Source organism: Gadus chalcogrammus, chromosome 4 (genome assembly GCF_026213295.1).
Source record: "Gadus chalcogrammus isolate NIFS_2021 chromosome 4, NIFS_Gcha_1.0, whole genome shotgun sequence".
In the NCBI taxonomy this organism is placed as follows: domain Eukaryota; kingdom Metazoa; phylum Chordata; class Actinopteri; order Gadiformes; family Gadidae; genus Gadus; species Gadus chalcogrammus.
In genome coordinates this window covers 10,094,151-10,109,744 of record NC_079415.1, presented here as the reverse complement: position 1 = coordinate 10,109,744, position 15,594 = coordinate 10,094,151, and the positions used below count along the sequence as shown (strand labels likewise).

Below are 15,594 nucleotides of genomic sequence, written 5' to 3'. Positions count from 1 at the left end.
CTAGATGCCCACATAATACAGTGTAGTAACCAATTTGTGATCTACCGCCATGATAATGGCTGCATGTGACGTGTTTCTCTGGACCATAATGAGAACTAGGATGTCACTTTGAATAATTACTAAATAATAATTGCATAAAATTATACATTAACGTATGTTTAAATATTTGATGGAGACCATTAGCCTACATATCTTTTTCTTTCTGAATACTGTGTCTCTGAAAATCTACCCGACCTGCACGTGCCCCCAATGTATTCTACCGTACTTTCTTTTTTCATGCTCCACCCGGTCGGAAGGGTTTTGATTTAAGATTTCATGGCTTTTTGCTCAAAGCGTAAAGTGCCTTGCAACAATGCCTCCATCTGGCACTCCGGTGTCATGAGTTTTTGACATTGGTGATTGAGCACAAATGTATATAAAAAGAACTACAAAAACGGCTAGAATTCTATAAATAAAGGAAAATGCACCAATGGTAGAGCCCATAGCTATGACTTTTCACTCACTTGTCTATAGTCTAGTAATTTGATGTTCAAGACATGCATCTATAAATCAGAAACAGCAGTAGCTGGCACACACAAACCCTTTGGTTGCATACCTCTCAGTGAGTCGGGTTAGAAGCAGGTGGGAGGGATTATTTTATCTTGAATCAACAATGGCGGCATACTGCTTGTTGCGGTTGTTGTCCCCCTACGTTTTTTTGCAATGAGTAACAGTTAATTAATCTCGCACAGATGGTATTTACAGACAAATGTGACGGGAGTCTGGCCGGGTATATTTAGAATGTCATGTCAGCCTTGTTGGATTTCCAATGAAAAATATACATACAAAGATCTTCTTGTTGTTGGTGGTGGTGGTGGTGGTGGTGAGAACTACACTGTGTCTGTGTGTAAACCGTTCCTCCTGGATGTTGTTATATGCCGAGATGCGGCTGGTTATAAACTTGCAGTACATACCAAGGTGTTTACCCACGCAGCTATCTTTGCTTTTTACGCCTGAGGGCCACTTTAAACGTTTGTGTTGCTTGGGAGTAGGGAAACATGGCTTCTATGTTCATAGGTCCATAATTAGTACTATGGGGAGGGGGGGAGAGGATCATCTTTGTGGAAAGACAAACTGATATTAAACATGATGAAGGTTTAATCATTGAGTGCAAAAATATTCCAACTGAACAATATATAATTTTAACTTTAACCACAATATTTAAAGTGAACCTCAACTTTCTGGTGAAGCAGTGCAAAATATTTATTAATTTTCACAATTAATTCGAAGAACCAGCAGAAATCTTTCGTTTAGATCTTGGCACAGAAACAAACAACGTCTGGAAATACAACAGCTATGCATACTTAAGTGGCATGTTAAAGGGGTTTATTGTTACTATGGTTACAATTCAACTTTGACTTAATAAATTACCACTTATGTGCTTTTTTGTTCCAACGCATGTTCGAAATGATGTGCAAAAGTCTCATAATAAACTACAACATGACGATGTTATACAATCGTAAAAAAAAGGAATCAAAGTAAACATCGACATTCAGCGCTATATTAAACAACGAAAAACAAATCATGTTTATCAAAGCACAGAGAAATATGCAGAATATCAGACACTAACACATAACCCCTGTGTGTGCTGTAAGAAGCAGCAAGTTAAACTGCTTCATTATTTTCGCTTGTGCCGGAAAGAACCTGTTACCTGCAGCGATAGTGCACGTGTGATAGTGCCCGTCACCGGAGGGAGTCTGCTTTAATAGAGATGCACGACAGATGACTTGGGCAGCGTTTCACTGCATTCGATATACTGTTCCTCATGCATGGCCGGAATCACATCCTGGGATGTAGACGTCAAATTCTGAAACAAAAACATTCATTCACACAGATGCATGCGCCCACCCGCAAATGCAAAGAATCACGCATGCACACAAACACACAATAGATACGCACACATACACACACAGACATGCACGGATACACACATACACACACATATGCACGGATACGCAATCACAGACACACAGACAAACAGACACAAACAAACACACACATACACTATTACCTTTAACACAATGTCAAAGAGTAGCATTTACATCAACAAACACATTAATGGTAAATGACTGTGTTCATCTAGTCGTCACCTGAGATGGCGGCCTGAGGTCTGCGTGCGATGTCCGCCGGGCTGTGTATGGTGTTCAGCATGGAAGACAGGTCGTCACCGTAGGCATGGCTGGGCATCAGGAGACACGCAGTGGACTGTGTCCCAGCCATTCCAGCGCCGACCATGGGAGAGTAATGCAACTCCATCTGCCCGGAGAGCTCTGCAGATTAGCAAAAATTATATTATTATGAATAATATAAAATCGTTCTTTTATCACATAATAATAATAATAATAGTAATATTAATAACATATTAACATTTGAAATATAAATGTCATCAAGAAAGCAGTGTAACTTAAACGCGACTGACTCTGTAAACGCTCAAATTTCTCTTTTCTACTTCACATCATGCACATAAAATCCAGCATTGAGGATTTCTTCCTTTTGAGTGTGTGCCTTTGAGAAGATTCAAAGATGCCTGCCTATTCTTTTTTTTGTTTAACCTGTTTCAAGCTGTAATTGTAATTGTAAGTGGTGTTTGTGAATATCTTGTCAACATTACTGTGGTTGTCAGGTTCAGAGGAAAGGGTTATATCTATTTAAGGCTACAGATAAAGAAACGGCGGCATTCTTTCATCTCCCAAGAAGAAAAACACACTTATACAAATCAAATGTGACACGAGAGAAGAAAAGCTATCCTTGGTTGTGCGTGTCTTAGAAACCCTCCTTTCATTTACTCTTTTGGACTTTCCGATCCTAACAACCGCTAGCAGCGTTTTTTCAGATTCCAACAAAAAAGCCCCCCTTTCAAAAGGAATTTAATGCAAGAGAATTTCATGTTGAAGAGGAAGAGCAAAAACTTTGTATTAACTGTGGACAAACCGTCTTTGGGTGTACCTGGGTTACTGTATCTGGGTTACTGTACCTGGGTTACTGTACCTGGGTTACTGTACCTGGGTTATAGTACCTGGGTTATGGTACCTGGGTTACTGTACCTAGGTTACTGTACCTGGGTTACTGTACCTGGGTTATAGTACCTGGGTTATGGTACCTGGGTTACTGTACCTAGGTTACTGTACCTGGGTTACTGTACCTGGGTTACTGTACCTGGGTTACTGTACCTGGGTTATAGTACCTGGGTTATGGTACCTGGGTTACTGTATCTGGGTTACTGTACCTGGGTTACTGTACCTGGGTTATAGTACCTGGGTTATGGTACCTGGGTTACTGTACCTAGGTTACTGTACCTGGGTTACTGTACCTGGGTTATAGTACCTGGGTTACTGTACCTGGGTTACTGTACCTGGGTTATAGTACCTGGGTTACTGTACCTGGGTTATAGTACCTGGGTTATAGTACCTGGGTTATGGTACCTGGGTTACTGTACCTGGGTTACTGTACCTGGGTTACTGTACCTGGGTTATAGTACCTGGGTTACAGTACCTGGGTAACTGTACCTGGGTTATAGTACCTGGGTTATGGTACCTGGGTTACTGTACCTGGGTTACTGTACCTGGGTTACAGTACCTGGGTTACTGTACCTGGGTTATAGTACCTGGGTTTGTTAGATCAGTCATCGATGGAGGAATGTGGTCGGCATGGCTGAGCTGCTTGTTCTGCTGTGGTGGGCTGGGGGTAGGAGGGCAGCAAGAGGCGCTACAAGACCCCCGGGGCTGGAGGTTGAGGTGCTGGTGGGGATGGTGGGGATGGTGATGGGGCCCTCCAGGGACATGCTGGTGGGGGGACGGATCGACAAATCTGAAATATTTCAGACCGGTGTCAATACTTGGAAAATCAAGCGAGAGTGAGACGAATACAATTTTGGCAACAAAGATTTTGAATGACCTTCAGAAGAGGAACAAAACAGTTCATTCATCGTGGAAGAATGTAACTATTGAAACAAAAAAACCAAGGAATTGGATTTATTTCGAATGCGACAAAATATACCCAACGAGTGATACGTTTGTATTTCCTAATGGGTTTAGGTGCAGATGGTAATGTGCTATAAACCATTTGCCAATTAGATCAAATTATAAATCTAAGTAATTGGCACATGCTGACTAATTAAAGATAATCTGAAAGAGGCACATGCTGGATCGCTTCCTGCTGTGCGGCATGTGGTTGGTGTGCTGTTTTCATCTGGAAGAATCCAGAAGCTTTTATTGATCAATAGCTTTGAGGTTCATACTGGGGACTATTGTTGAATAAAAAGATACAACATAACTCTGCCGCATCTCTCTGTCGCTTGGGATCGCAAGCTTGTCGCGGCGAAAATCAACACACGCTGCCACGGAGTATCTAGAAAGGATCTGGCATCTACAAATAGCAATCACCGCATTTTCTCACCGCAGACATTTAATGGACATTTATTCGTATTTTTATGATCCTCTCATTGAATTCCTCAGCCCTGCCTGGCGGTGACTATAGCATCCATTTATAGTGGCCCTTGAGGCCAATGAGAAAGCGGCGAGCGGGGCTTTCAGCAGCCAATTGTGTGGCGGCGGGTTCCTGCGGTGAATGCCTGGGCCTGCCGCTGCTCCTGGAACAATAAGGGCCAGCGAGGGGGCTCCGTGCATCTGGCTGCTTAGGACGGCAGAAATCCTTCATCGCGCCTTGAAGTGTCAGGATGAAGAGGTTGGAGTTTTTGTTTTCTTTTCTGTTTTAGTTTAGTTTTTTTTTTTTAAAACCATGGAACGAACCAGGCAACAGTCTTTCTGTTGGCTGTTCCCAATCTTGTAAACTCCCCCCCCCCTTTGAGCCTCTCTATGAGGTAGAGAGATTTGTGTTTTTTGGGGTCTCCTTTTTTTTCAATCTTAATGTGATTATTTAAAGTATGAGCTTTCTGGTACGATGCCATGACAACCGATGTGTACGTAGGTCGTTACGGGTTTGTTGTCTTCAGTAAATGGGTAGATAAGTGGAATGTGGAGGCTTTCTAAATTTGTCATGGCTACAGTGAGCATGCCAATGGGAAATCTCCAACGTGGCCGGTGCCAAGTGAAACCCACCAGTCATAGTCAGGCTTATGATAAAGATCTGCTGCATGTTTACCAGTGTTATTTGATAAGTAGTGTGTGTGTGTGTGTGTGTGTGTGTGTGTGTGTGTGTGTGTGTGTGTGTGTGTGTGTGTGTGTGTGTGTGTGTGTGTGTGTGTGTGTGTGTGACACGCTATGTGCGATAAATCAATGAGAAATTGAATTATCGCATTTTTCTCATTCAATAAGAAAAATGTATGCAACCACGACAACAACAGCCGCGAAGACAACTTATATATAAACAACATAACAACCTATACATCGCAAAAAGTCCCTTCAAGAAGAAGCAGAAGCTACCTGTATGTTTCCTTCAAAGTGCAGAAGTAGTGTGTGTGTGCGTGTGTGTGTGTGTGTGTGTGTGTGTGTGTGTGTGTGTGTGTGTGTGTGTGTGTGTGTGTGTGTGTGTGTGTGTGTGTGTCTGTGTGTGTGTGTGTGTGTGTGTGTGTGTGTGTGGGACGCTTTGTGCGATAATTCAACGAGAAATTGAAAAGTGTCTGCAACCCACGACAACAACAGCAGTGACAACAGCTTATACATTAACAACATACCAACCTATGCATCGCACAAAGTCCCTTAAGGAAGAAGCAGAAGCTACCTGTACGTTTCCTTCAAGGTGCAGAACAGAGACATGCAAGACATCCCCGAGGGATCTTGCTCCTGAAGAGAAACTGTAGAAAAACAACACAACAAAAGGAGTTCAAAAACACCCATTTGGAACACCGTTTCCCTTTCTTCCGTGCACTTCATCTAATGACACCGCGTGTTTACGTCGGTGGTTTTTAACGTTCGTGTTTCCTACCGTACCGGGGTATGAAGGTAGCTCATTGGACGCTCCAGGCGAGTGGCCCGGAGGAGAGACGGTGGCCTGCAGGGGCTGGATGGTCAAACAGCTTGTCAGGTCTTCCTCGGGGACACTGGCAGAAGGCCTGAGCTGGAGATCCAACACATGACAGGTTAACAGTCGGACGGAGCACCAGTAGCAAGAGGAAACTGTTTCACGTGTGTTTTCTACCCTTGAATGGTGTTGATGAATGGCATAACAGTAGATTTAAAATGAAAACCTTAAGGATCAACAAAGAAGAATATGATACATAGTGGATACTTACCTTTAACTAAAATATACAGACACACAAACATAATACATATATACAGAAATATATATAGATAAATGTTTTTTTTATTTTTTACACATAAATGTATATACATATATACATATATATATGAATACATTTTGTATTTTGGTGCAACTTTTTTACACACACACACACACACACACACACACACACACACACACACACACACACACACACACACACACACACACACACACACACACACACACACACACACAAACACACACAGTATATTTATATATATGCAAGTGAAGCCACTGATTGTTGTATCTATGGTAACATTACCCGGCTTAAAAATAATTCTCAACTAAGAACCACAAGGCTTATTAAAGAGAACTTAAAGTGATGTAGGTAAGGTAAAGAGACATAAGGTCAACAACACAGAATGAATATACTATTATTATATAATGCCCCTATAGGGACTGTAATATCATGTTAGTAAAGATAATTATGTTGAATTAAACACATTTGTATCTTATCAACTCAAATCGAATCAACCCAAATCCATCTTAACAAACAAATAGAATCTTGGAAAATGTTAAATATTCTGTAAAATATTAAAGTCTAATCTAATCTTGGATCCAGCAGTCCAACTATGCATTGCAGAACCTCTGGGAGCAGAGAGCACAGAGCCCGGGCCAGGGACCAGGGACTGCCCGGGGCGGGGTTACACCTTGGTTCCTGTTTCGTCCAGAGATATTATACCAAAGAGAAACTCATTCATGCCTGCGGATGTAGCTATCAGAAGGGGATTCTGTTTCCACCGTGGCCTATTTCCGCAGTGGCTGGTCCAAACGGTGTTGATGATGTGAAACCTTTACAGACTTTTTTTTTTTTTTTTTACAGTTTGATACAGCTGGCCGAGTTTGTGTTCACAATTACAAGATTGCAGTCCCTGCCTCCAGCCACATGATTCATGGAAACAGATATTTAGAGAAAGAACGTGAAATGCCCTCTTCCCTAAGATTTGCGTTTGTTAAACTTTAGATATGAATCTTAAGCATGTTTTGTGAAACTAATCTATGCAATAGATTATCTGTAGCACATCTGACTGCTCCAGTCTAATCCTGGTGCTGTTCCACATGTGTACCTTCTTGCGGAGCTGCCGTTCTCTGGTGGAGTGGGACTTGACGTGTTTCCGCAGGGAGCTGGGGTCAGTGTAGCGCTTCATACAGCCCGGGACCTGGCACGCATAAGGCTTCTACACACCCACCAACACACAATTATACACACGCACACGATTATACATATACACACGCACACGCACAACCACACACACACACAGACACATACACACAATGATAAACACACACATAGACATACACACACACACACACACACACACACACACACACACACACACACACACACACACACACACACACACACACACACACACACACACACACACCAACAGATGGACTTGATATGAGTTTGTGTACATGTTGTTTGTACATGTTTTGTATATGGTGTTTTTGTGCATGGTGTTTGTGTAAATGGTGTTTGTGTTCTGGCGTTTATGCTCATGGTGTTTGTGTATGTACGTTGTTTGTGCACATACTGTGTCCAGATGTGTGCGTTGGTGCTTGGCTCTGTCGCTGGAGTTGCTAAACGCCTTGTAGCAGCCGGGATGCTGACACTGGTACGGCTTCTCCCCGGTGTGGCTACGCAGGTGGATCTTCAAGTTCTCTAGCCGCGAGAACGCCTTCTTGCAGCCCTCAAACTATAAATACACAAAGAGACAGACAATTCAGAGAGAAGAGAGAGAAAAAAAGAATTGAGGAGAAAATGTAATTATACTAGGTGGGCTCGGAGCACGGTTTTAATGTCAAAACAATGTAGTTGACTTGTGGCGATAAAGTCATTATTTTGGTGTCGGCTCCCTGACGCCCTCCAGTGTCCGCAAGAAGAACTGCAGGTGCTTCTGGGGCGGCTGCACACATATCAGGAGCTAGTTGTGGTCGTTAACCTTTAGCCTCGCAAGGTCAGTCGGTCTAAACGACAATTAATTTGTGATTGAGTCACGTCGAGTCATAAATAATGTTGATAACATTGCCTGGTTATTCATCGTCGTAGCATGAATGCAGAGTTGCAATTGCCTCAATGTCAGTATCTTCTTTAAGTTCAACTATTGCCCTGTTTGTATTTGATGTAATTAGAGTAAAATACTTCACAGTGGTCAAAGACTTTCAGACTTGAGGCTTTTTGAATCTTGTGAATCTTGTCTTGTCAAATAATTTTGATACATAAAATACATATCAGATATCATATCAGATATCAAAAAATAGACTTAACAATAGAAGATTAACAGGAAGACAGGTGTTAGTGTTCAGGTCAGACATCGTTATTTTAAGTGTGAACTCTAACCAGAAGGGGTCAGTGTTTGAATCATTATATTTCAGTGGATCTGTCTGTCTGACTTTTCGCCCGTCCATCTGTCTACCCTCAAATTTGTTGTGAATCGTGCACAACAAACTGACCATTCCGTTCTTGTTACTGTTAAAACTATCTTAACCACCGCGGTATTCATAGCCTGATGATCCATCCCTGACACAGCACCTTTTAGCTATCCCAGTGACCTCATCCTGGAAGCACGTCATCAGGAATGCTGTTGCCCCACAGCGTGCCCAGAAGTTTCTCCACCTCTGGTCGCAGGGGGTAAGGAATGTACTTACTTAGCTTAATGGAGGAGAGAAGCACAAACCATGACTCATATGGCTGGGCTGCATTCCTCACATACTGACCCCCCCCCCCACCCCCATCCGCGTCCCCCGCCACAAATAACCCAAACCCAAAAGTGTTTCTTTCCACTGCAGTTCAAGGGCGGACGTTTCAACAGTTCCTTTAATGAGAAACACACGCAATTTTGTATTAAGCTTGCAGCTTTGGCTAGCTGCACGACTCCTTGTTATCTATCATACTTGTTATCTTTATTTGTTTTAATTCAACCCAAACGTCCCTGCTCAACTCCTCCTCCAATCTCGATACATATATATATGACTCAAAACTTTAGGCTCTTAAACTCCAATAAAATAGAAACAAGCAAAATGAAAAATGGTGACCTTGCGCACAATACTCAGTCCAGAATGACATACAGTATAGTATCATACATAAAAATGCTGACCTCCTTGGTGTGGTTGCTAAGCAATGGTCTTTATATCTTTTAAAATAAATAACTTTAAATGTTCACCACATACACACACATTGAAATCGCACTGTTAATAACATAATTCTCTCATCTCTCAAACCTCCATATTTGACTCCACCTTCATATTTTGAACATTAGTTCTTAACTTGCCAACTTACTACCTATGCTTACATAAAATGACTCAAAACATACTATTTAAACTTTAAAATGATTATACTTTAAAATGTAGAACACCATAGCAACCACCTAGAACACCATAGAAACCAACTAGAAAATCCTAGCATCAACCAAGAACACCATAGCAACCAACTAGTACACCCTAGCAACTACCATAACCAAAGCCACTACCTTGGACACCCCTTCAACCCCCCTGGCACACCAACACCTAGAACAACATAGCAACTACCTGGAACATCCTAGAAACCACCTAGAACACCCTAGCAACCAAATAGGACACCCCAGCAATCACCAGAAACACCATCAAAACCATCCAGAACATCATAGCAACCACCTATAACACCCTAGCAACCACATAGAGCAAACCTAGCAACCAACCAGAACACCTTATTGAACACCTATAACATCCTAGTAACAACTCATAACACCCTAGTTAACACCTAGGAAATCCAAGTAACCATCTAAAATACCCCAGAAGCAACCTATAACATCCTAGCAACCATAAGAATACAGCCCTACTTTACTGTACATTTCCAACAGACCAGGTCTTAAAAACTTTCTTCAAGATTTCTTCTGAACTTCTGTTTTTATCAATTTATTAGAACATCATATTGCATGATGACTAGGAGTATGACCAAATGATGAAGGAATTGTTGGGCAATGACTCTTGGGTAACGGCGGGGTATTAGGAAATCCTTCGCAGTTTCATCCAGATATAAATAAACATGGTTAGTACAAACATCATTATTTTTATGGCCTACTTGCACCATTTGTCTGTTCAGTCTAAAACAAAAAAGTACAATGCACGCCAAACCATTAAACGGCGGAACACCAGTTTGATATGAGTAAAGCAAAACACACACACACGAAACACGCAGTTAAAAAGATGAACACTATCTAGAGAAACATTGGAGACAAAGCGAACCCACATAAATAACAGACCTCATTCCAAGTGTGGCCAGAAGGGTCCGGTATGTGTGTGTCTGTGTGTGCCTTACCCCCCCCCCACATCACCACGCCCCCCCCCCCCCCTCTCATTCTTTCCATCATGAAGGGGCTATAAAACATCGGAGGCCCTTTTAGCTGTCGCGAGGGACATTTTGGACTGAAAGGACAGCAACATGGCACCTTCGTGTAGCTTAATGTTACCGCCAGCCCCTGAAAAGGGACTTGGCAGCCCGGGGTGTAGCGCTGCTCCAACAACGGCCGCACCTACCGCTGCCAACAAGAGTAAGTCCCTCTGCCCAGTCCTTCTCTAGGATCAGCTCGCTCCCCTCCCACCAACCCCCGCTTACTCCTTGTTTATTTTTTCATTCCCCTACGGAAAATAAATGCGTTATTCTTTTTTTTACTCTAGCAACATTTGGGCAATACAGTAGATATTTTTATATTACATGACTTAACATTTCGTTAATAGACGCTTTATCCTAAGTGACTTACAATAAGTGAATTGGACCATGAGGATACCACAAAGGAATGGTATGATTCATGCGAGTATATCAAATCAATCAAAAAAGTTGAAGTGCTTAATGTGCTTCATTTTAGAAACAGGAGAATCTTCATCTTGGCCCTCTTTTCCAGGGGCCAAGATGCAGTCTGAACAGATGACTTTTCAGTCGGCGACTGGAGGATGTGTAGGAAAGGTTACTGGGGAATGTGTGCCAATGGACAAGAGTTAGGTTTTCCCCGCTCATGCTAAGGAATAATGAAAACACACACAGGCATGTGTGCGGTTCTCTCTCTAGCGGGCCTCTTGTGTATGAGCATTTGTCGACAGCCATCTCTGTGATCCTATTCAATCGTCTGATGGTTTACACACGTATAGAACGCCATGGGATGGAGATGAAGAATTAAGTGGAGCTACTATGGTAAACAAAAGAGCTTTTAATCATAAAAATAACGAGTGCCCTAACGTGACCACTAAGACAACAAAGCAAATACACATTTCCTGTGTGCAGTTAAACACGGCAAGCGCAAGGAGCTTTGTGGGCGGTTCTATGGCGATGTCGCTAGTTTAACGGCGCGAAAAATGACTCTTGCGCCCGGCGCAAATCTAAAAAGGGTTGGTCTGAAGTAGCCTAATTACCCGTAGGTGTGGTTTGGGCGTAAGAGTGAGAGTGAGAGTGCCAGCTCCCATCCCCTTTAAGAGCCATGAGCGCATTTGAATCTGACAAGTTGATATTTTGACAGCGCGTCTGCAGTCTCCGATGAGACAGATGCACATGAATTTCAAACTTGAAATGGCTCAGTTTATGGCCAAATAATATGGCCTAATTCACACATGGAGTAAGGTTTTCTTCCACTACTTCAAATACTGAGTCCTATTTAATGTGGTTCTATTTAATGATATTTAATGACATTATAAACATTGTTTCTTATCAGTATTGTATACATTATCGTTATCGACTTGTGTTCCTAATATGCATGTGTCCCCCCGTTAATATACATTGCCATGGACTGTATTAAGTGTTACGTGTTTAGTTTGCGTGTGTTTAAACAGATGGATGCACACACGCGCGCCCGCATTCATTCATTCTTTTTAACACTCACTCGAGGTAAAACAATGTTTTCTCACGATCAAATACTCATCAATCCTAAAAGTTATGGGCTTGTACACGATGTCAGAGTCAAGAAAATATGTGTTTGTTGTACGGTGTTTGCAGATGCATTGATTTAAAAAGTACAACTTATTACGCTGTATCAGCTGTTCTTTCCCAAATAATTTACCATGAATGTGTGGCTAGGTAGATGAGAGAAGCAAAGTGTATGTGCGAGGTGCACAAGCAACATTATGCGTGCGCCCTTAAAATAGCATTTGAACAACGCGCCACTGACTTTAAACCAGCTATTTCCGGGTTTGTGGCGCAAGTGGTTTCTGAAACGTCAAAATAGCACCAGGGAATGTTTTCGCCAGAACACGCCTCCTCCTTTCGCTGGGGCGCAAGATCAGTTGCAAACTAGCAACGACACATGCGCCAGTGATTAAGTCAATTGCACCGGATGCAAGATAGGGCCCTTAGTGTGAAGAGAGATGTTACTTTTGACATTGAATGGAATTATTTTCCCTTCCATTATAGTAAACCTATATAGATAAAGACAGTTCTTTACTTTACTATTATCTAATCAAATTAAATTCATCAGTGTCAACATTTTTCCATAAAGACGGCTCTTTATCAAAAATAAATACTAATACTTACATGTTGGTCTGTACAAAAAACAAGGGTCACGACCCTTGTTCTGAATGGGTCGCTACCCTTGTTCTGAAACGGTCATGACCCTTGTTCTAAATGGGTCGCGACCAGTGTTGCCACAGTTACCTTGAAAAAGTAATCAGATTACTGATTACTAGTTACTCCTTAAAATAGTAACTTAGTTGCTTTACTGATTACTTGATTTTAAAAGTAACTAGTTAGATTACAAGTTACTTTATTAGTTACATAAAGCTGCGACAACATCCCCTGCCGCCTCAAAATAAAAAATTACAACTGGTTTTGCCCATACAAACTTTTTGCTTTCCCCCCCAGTACTTGTATACAGGGCCCAGAATTTGGTGCTACGGCCCTGGGTTCACACACTGACACACGGCTTTCAACCTCTTCCGCCAACTTTTAATGCGTAGACAAAATATCACAGCGCGCTTTACGGGGCGATCACCGGACGCAGCTCCACACACACACACACACACACACACACACACACACACACACACACACACACACACACACACACACACACACACACACACACACACACAGACACACACACACACACACACACACGCAAGCAGCACCATGCGACTAATTCCACCGCTAATTTCAACTGGTGAAGCGGACTCTGGAGAGTCAAGGTCGACACTCGCCTCTGATAGATTGAAGTCTTTGGAGACATACGCTTCACACACACTCTCACACAAACAGACAGACAGGCAGACAGACAGACAGACAGACAGACAGACAGACAGACAGACAGACAGACAGACACACACACACACAACTCTATCGCTCTCAACGCCAATCGGTGATCCGGTAAAAAAATACAAAAATAGTAACGCACAGTGACTTTGATGAGTAACTTTAATCTGATTACTGGTTTGGAAATAGTAACGTGTTTATTTGTTGTTTATTTGATTATTCGTTGCTGAAAAAGTGGTCCGAGGCCAGTAACGCGTTACTAAGTAACGCGTTACTGGCATCACTGGCAAAAAATGTTTTTTTTTCTTTGGCTCAAAACAAAGAAGCAGTAGCCTGACTGCTATGTTCAAATGACATTTGTTCAAAGCAGTCTTTTAATTGCACTATAGGCTCTTTTTTTGTATCGTCCTGTTTTGATCAGTGTATATGCCAATGTTGTTATCAATAAAAAATCATTTGCACAAGGCAAGCCGATGCACTTCACCATGTTGATAAGAGAATTAAAATGAGAAGAATTATGGGACAAAAAAATCAAGGGATATTTAGCATAGAATTTTTTTTTTGCGATTAATCGTGATTAATTAGAGTTAACTATGACATTAATGCGATTAATCACGATTAAATATTTTAATCGCTTGACAGCTCTAGTCGCGACCCTTGTTCCTGATGAGTCTTGACCCTGGTTCTGAACGGGTTGCGACCCTTGTTCTGGATGGGTCATGACCCTTGTTCTGAATGGGTCGCGACCCCTGTTCTGAATGGGTCGTGACCCCTGTTCTTTATGGGTCACGACCCTTGTTCTGAATGGGCCGAGAACCCCTTGTTCTGACTGGGTCACGACCCTTGTTCTGAATGGGTCGCGACCCTTGTTCTGAATGGGTCGTGACCCTTGTTCTGGATGGGTCACGACCCTTGTTCTGAATGGGTCACGACCCTTGTTCTGGATGGTTCGCGACCCTTTTTCTGAATGAGTCGCGGAGTGTGCAGTATTTTTCCAACATCTTTTCTTCAATTTTTATGCTTAACTATGTGTTTAAAAAGGGTTACGCTGAAATTGTGTATTTCTGTTTACTAGCCCGTTTTTGAGAAATAAATGTGCTGGGTGCGAATTGTATGCATTGTAAGGGTGGGTCTTGACTCAATGACCATGAGAAAATACGGGTCCCAAGGCTAGACCAGTGGAGAATAAGTGGCAATAATACAATTAATATGGCTTTTACTAAACTCTGATCAGCATTGAAAAATAATATTTTTCTATGTTCAGTCGTCAAAACAGCATGAAATTGATCATTATAAATGGTGGATGTGATTACTTGTATTTAAAAAAAGTGCTGCTTCGATCAATTTCTGTCCCCATGTGACATCTACTGTCTTCAATCATCGTGGGGGATTGATTTGAAATAATAGAGCTGAATTGATTCCTCATTTCTTTTTACCTTATGTGAGGACAGAACATTAATTACAGAGTTGATTAAAAAATGTTCATCTACATGATGATGGATGATATCTTAGTGTTGCTTTATCAGGATGACCTTTCACAAGATAAAGTAAAAAAAGCAGAACCAAAAAACGTTTTTCTTAAACACCTGCACTCCAAATAGCAGGTTCAAAACCCTTTCTAAGAAACAACCTTGGCGACTATTGCAACTCCTGAAAAAAACGAAGAATGCAGGTTGACCTATAATGCTATTAAAAATAGGTGTTTGAGATGGAAAAGACATGACTGGAAGGTAAAACCAACAACTGTAGGTTAGTTAAACTACCGGGCTCTCACTAGGCAGACTGACAGGCACAAGTCTGTGCGTGCCCGCAGTGTAAGACGATCCGACGCATTGTTCTCCTCCTCGGCTTATGCTTCAACCAACTAATCTGCTAATCATTTCCAACACATAGTGCCTCGCTACATATTGCGCAATAAGTATATCGGAGCCTTTAGTCGAGTGGAAACATATTTCTTTCAGAGTGTCTTCTGTCGTCTCTTGCAGATTCCTCCCACATAAAAAACACTTTAACAGCTGTTGTTTTTTTCTCTGCGAGGGCTGACTCCAAATCTTATTGGAGGTCTTGTGTTGACAAGCCATGCCGCTTGGTTCTGATGAGGT

At 41.9% G+C, this 15,594-nt stretch overlaps 1 protein-coding gene across 1 annotated transcript in view; it reads right to left on the bottom strand.

Annotated features, from left to right (window-relative positions):
- Window positions 1–1,107: 1,107 nt before the first annotated feature.
- glis3 (GLIS family zinc finger 3) overlaps window positions 1,108–15,594 on the bottom strand; it is a 19,706-nt gene continuing 5,219 nt past the window's right edge. The window contains exons 5-11 of the mRNA XM_056587775.1: window positions 7,818–7,979; window positions 7,347–7,457; window positions 5,928–6,054; window positions 5,719–5,791; window positions 3,644–3,846; window positions 2,130–2,309; window positions 1,108–1,846 (exon numbers count right to left, since the gene is read on the bottom strand). Coding sequence (XP_056443750.1) covers window positions 1,803–1,846; window positions 2,130–2,309; window positions 3,644–3,846; window positions 5,719–5,791; window positions 5,928–6,054; window positions 7,347–7,457; window positions 7,818–7,979 — 900 coding nt within the window. The 3' untranslated portion in view covers window positions 1,108–1,802. The remainder of the gene's footprint in view (window positions 1,847–2,129; window positions 2,310–3,643; window positions 3,847–5,718; window positions 5,792–5,927; window positions 6,055–7,346; window positions 7,458–7,817; window positions 7,980–15,594) is intronic.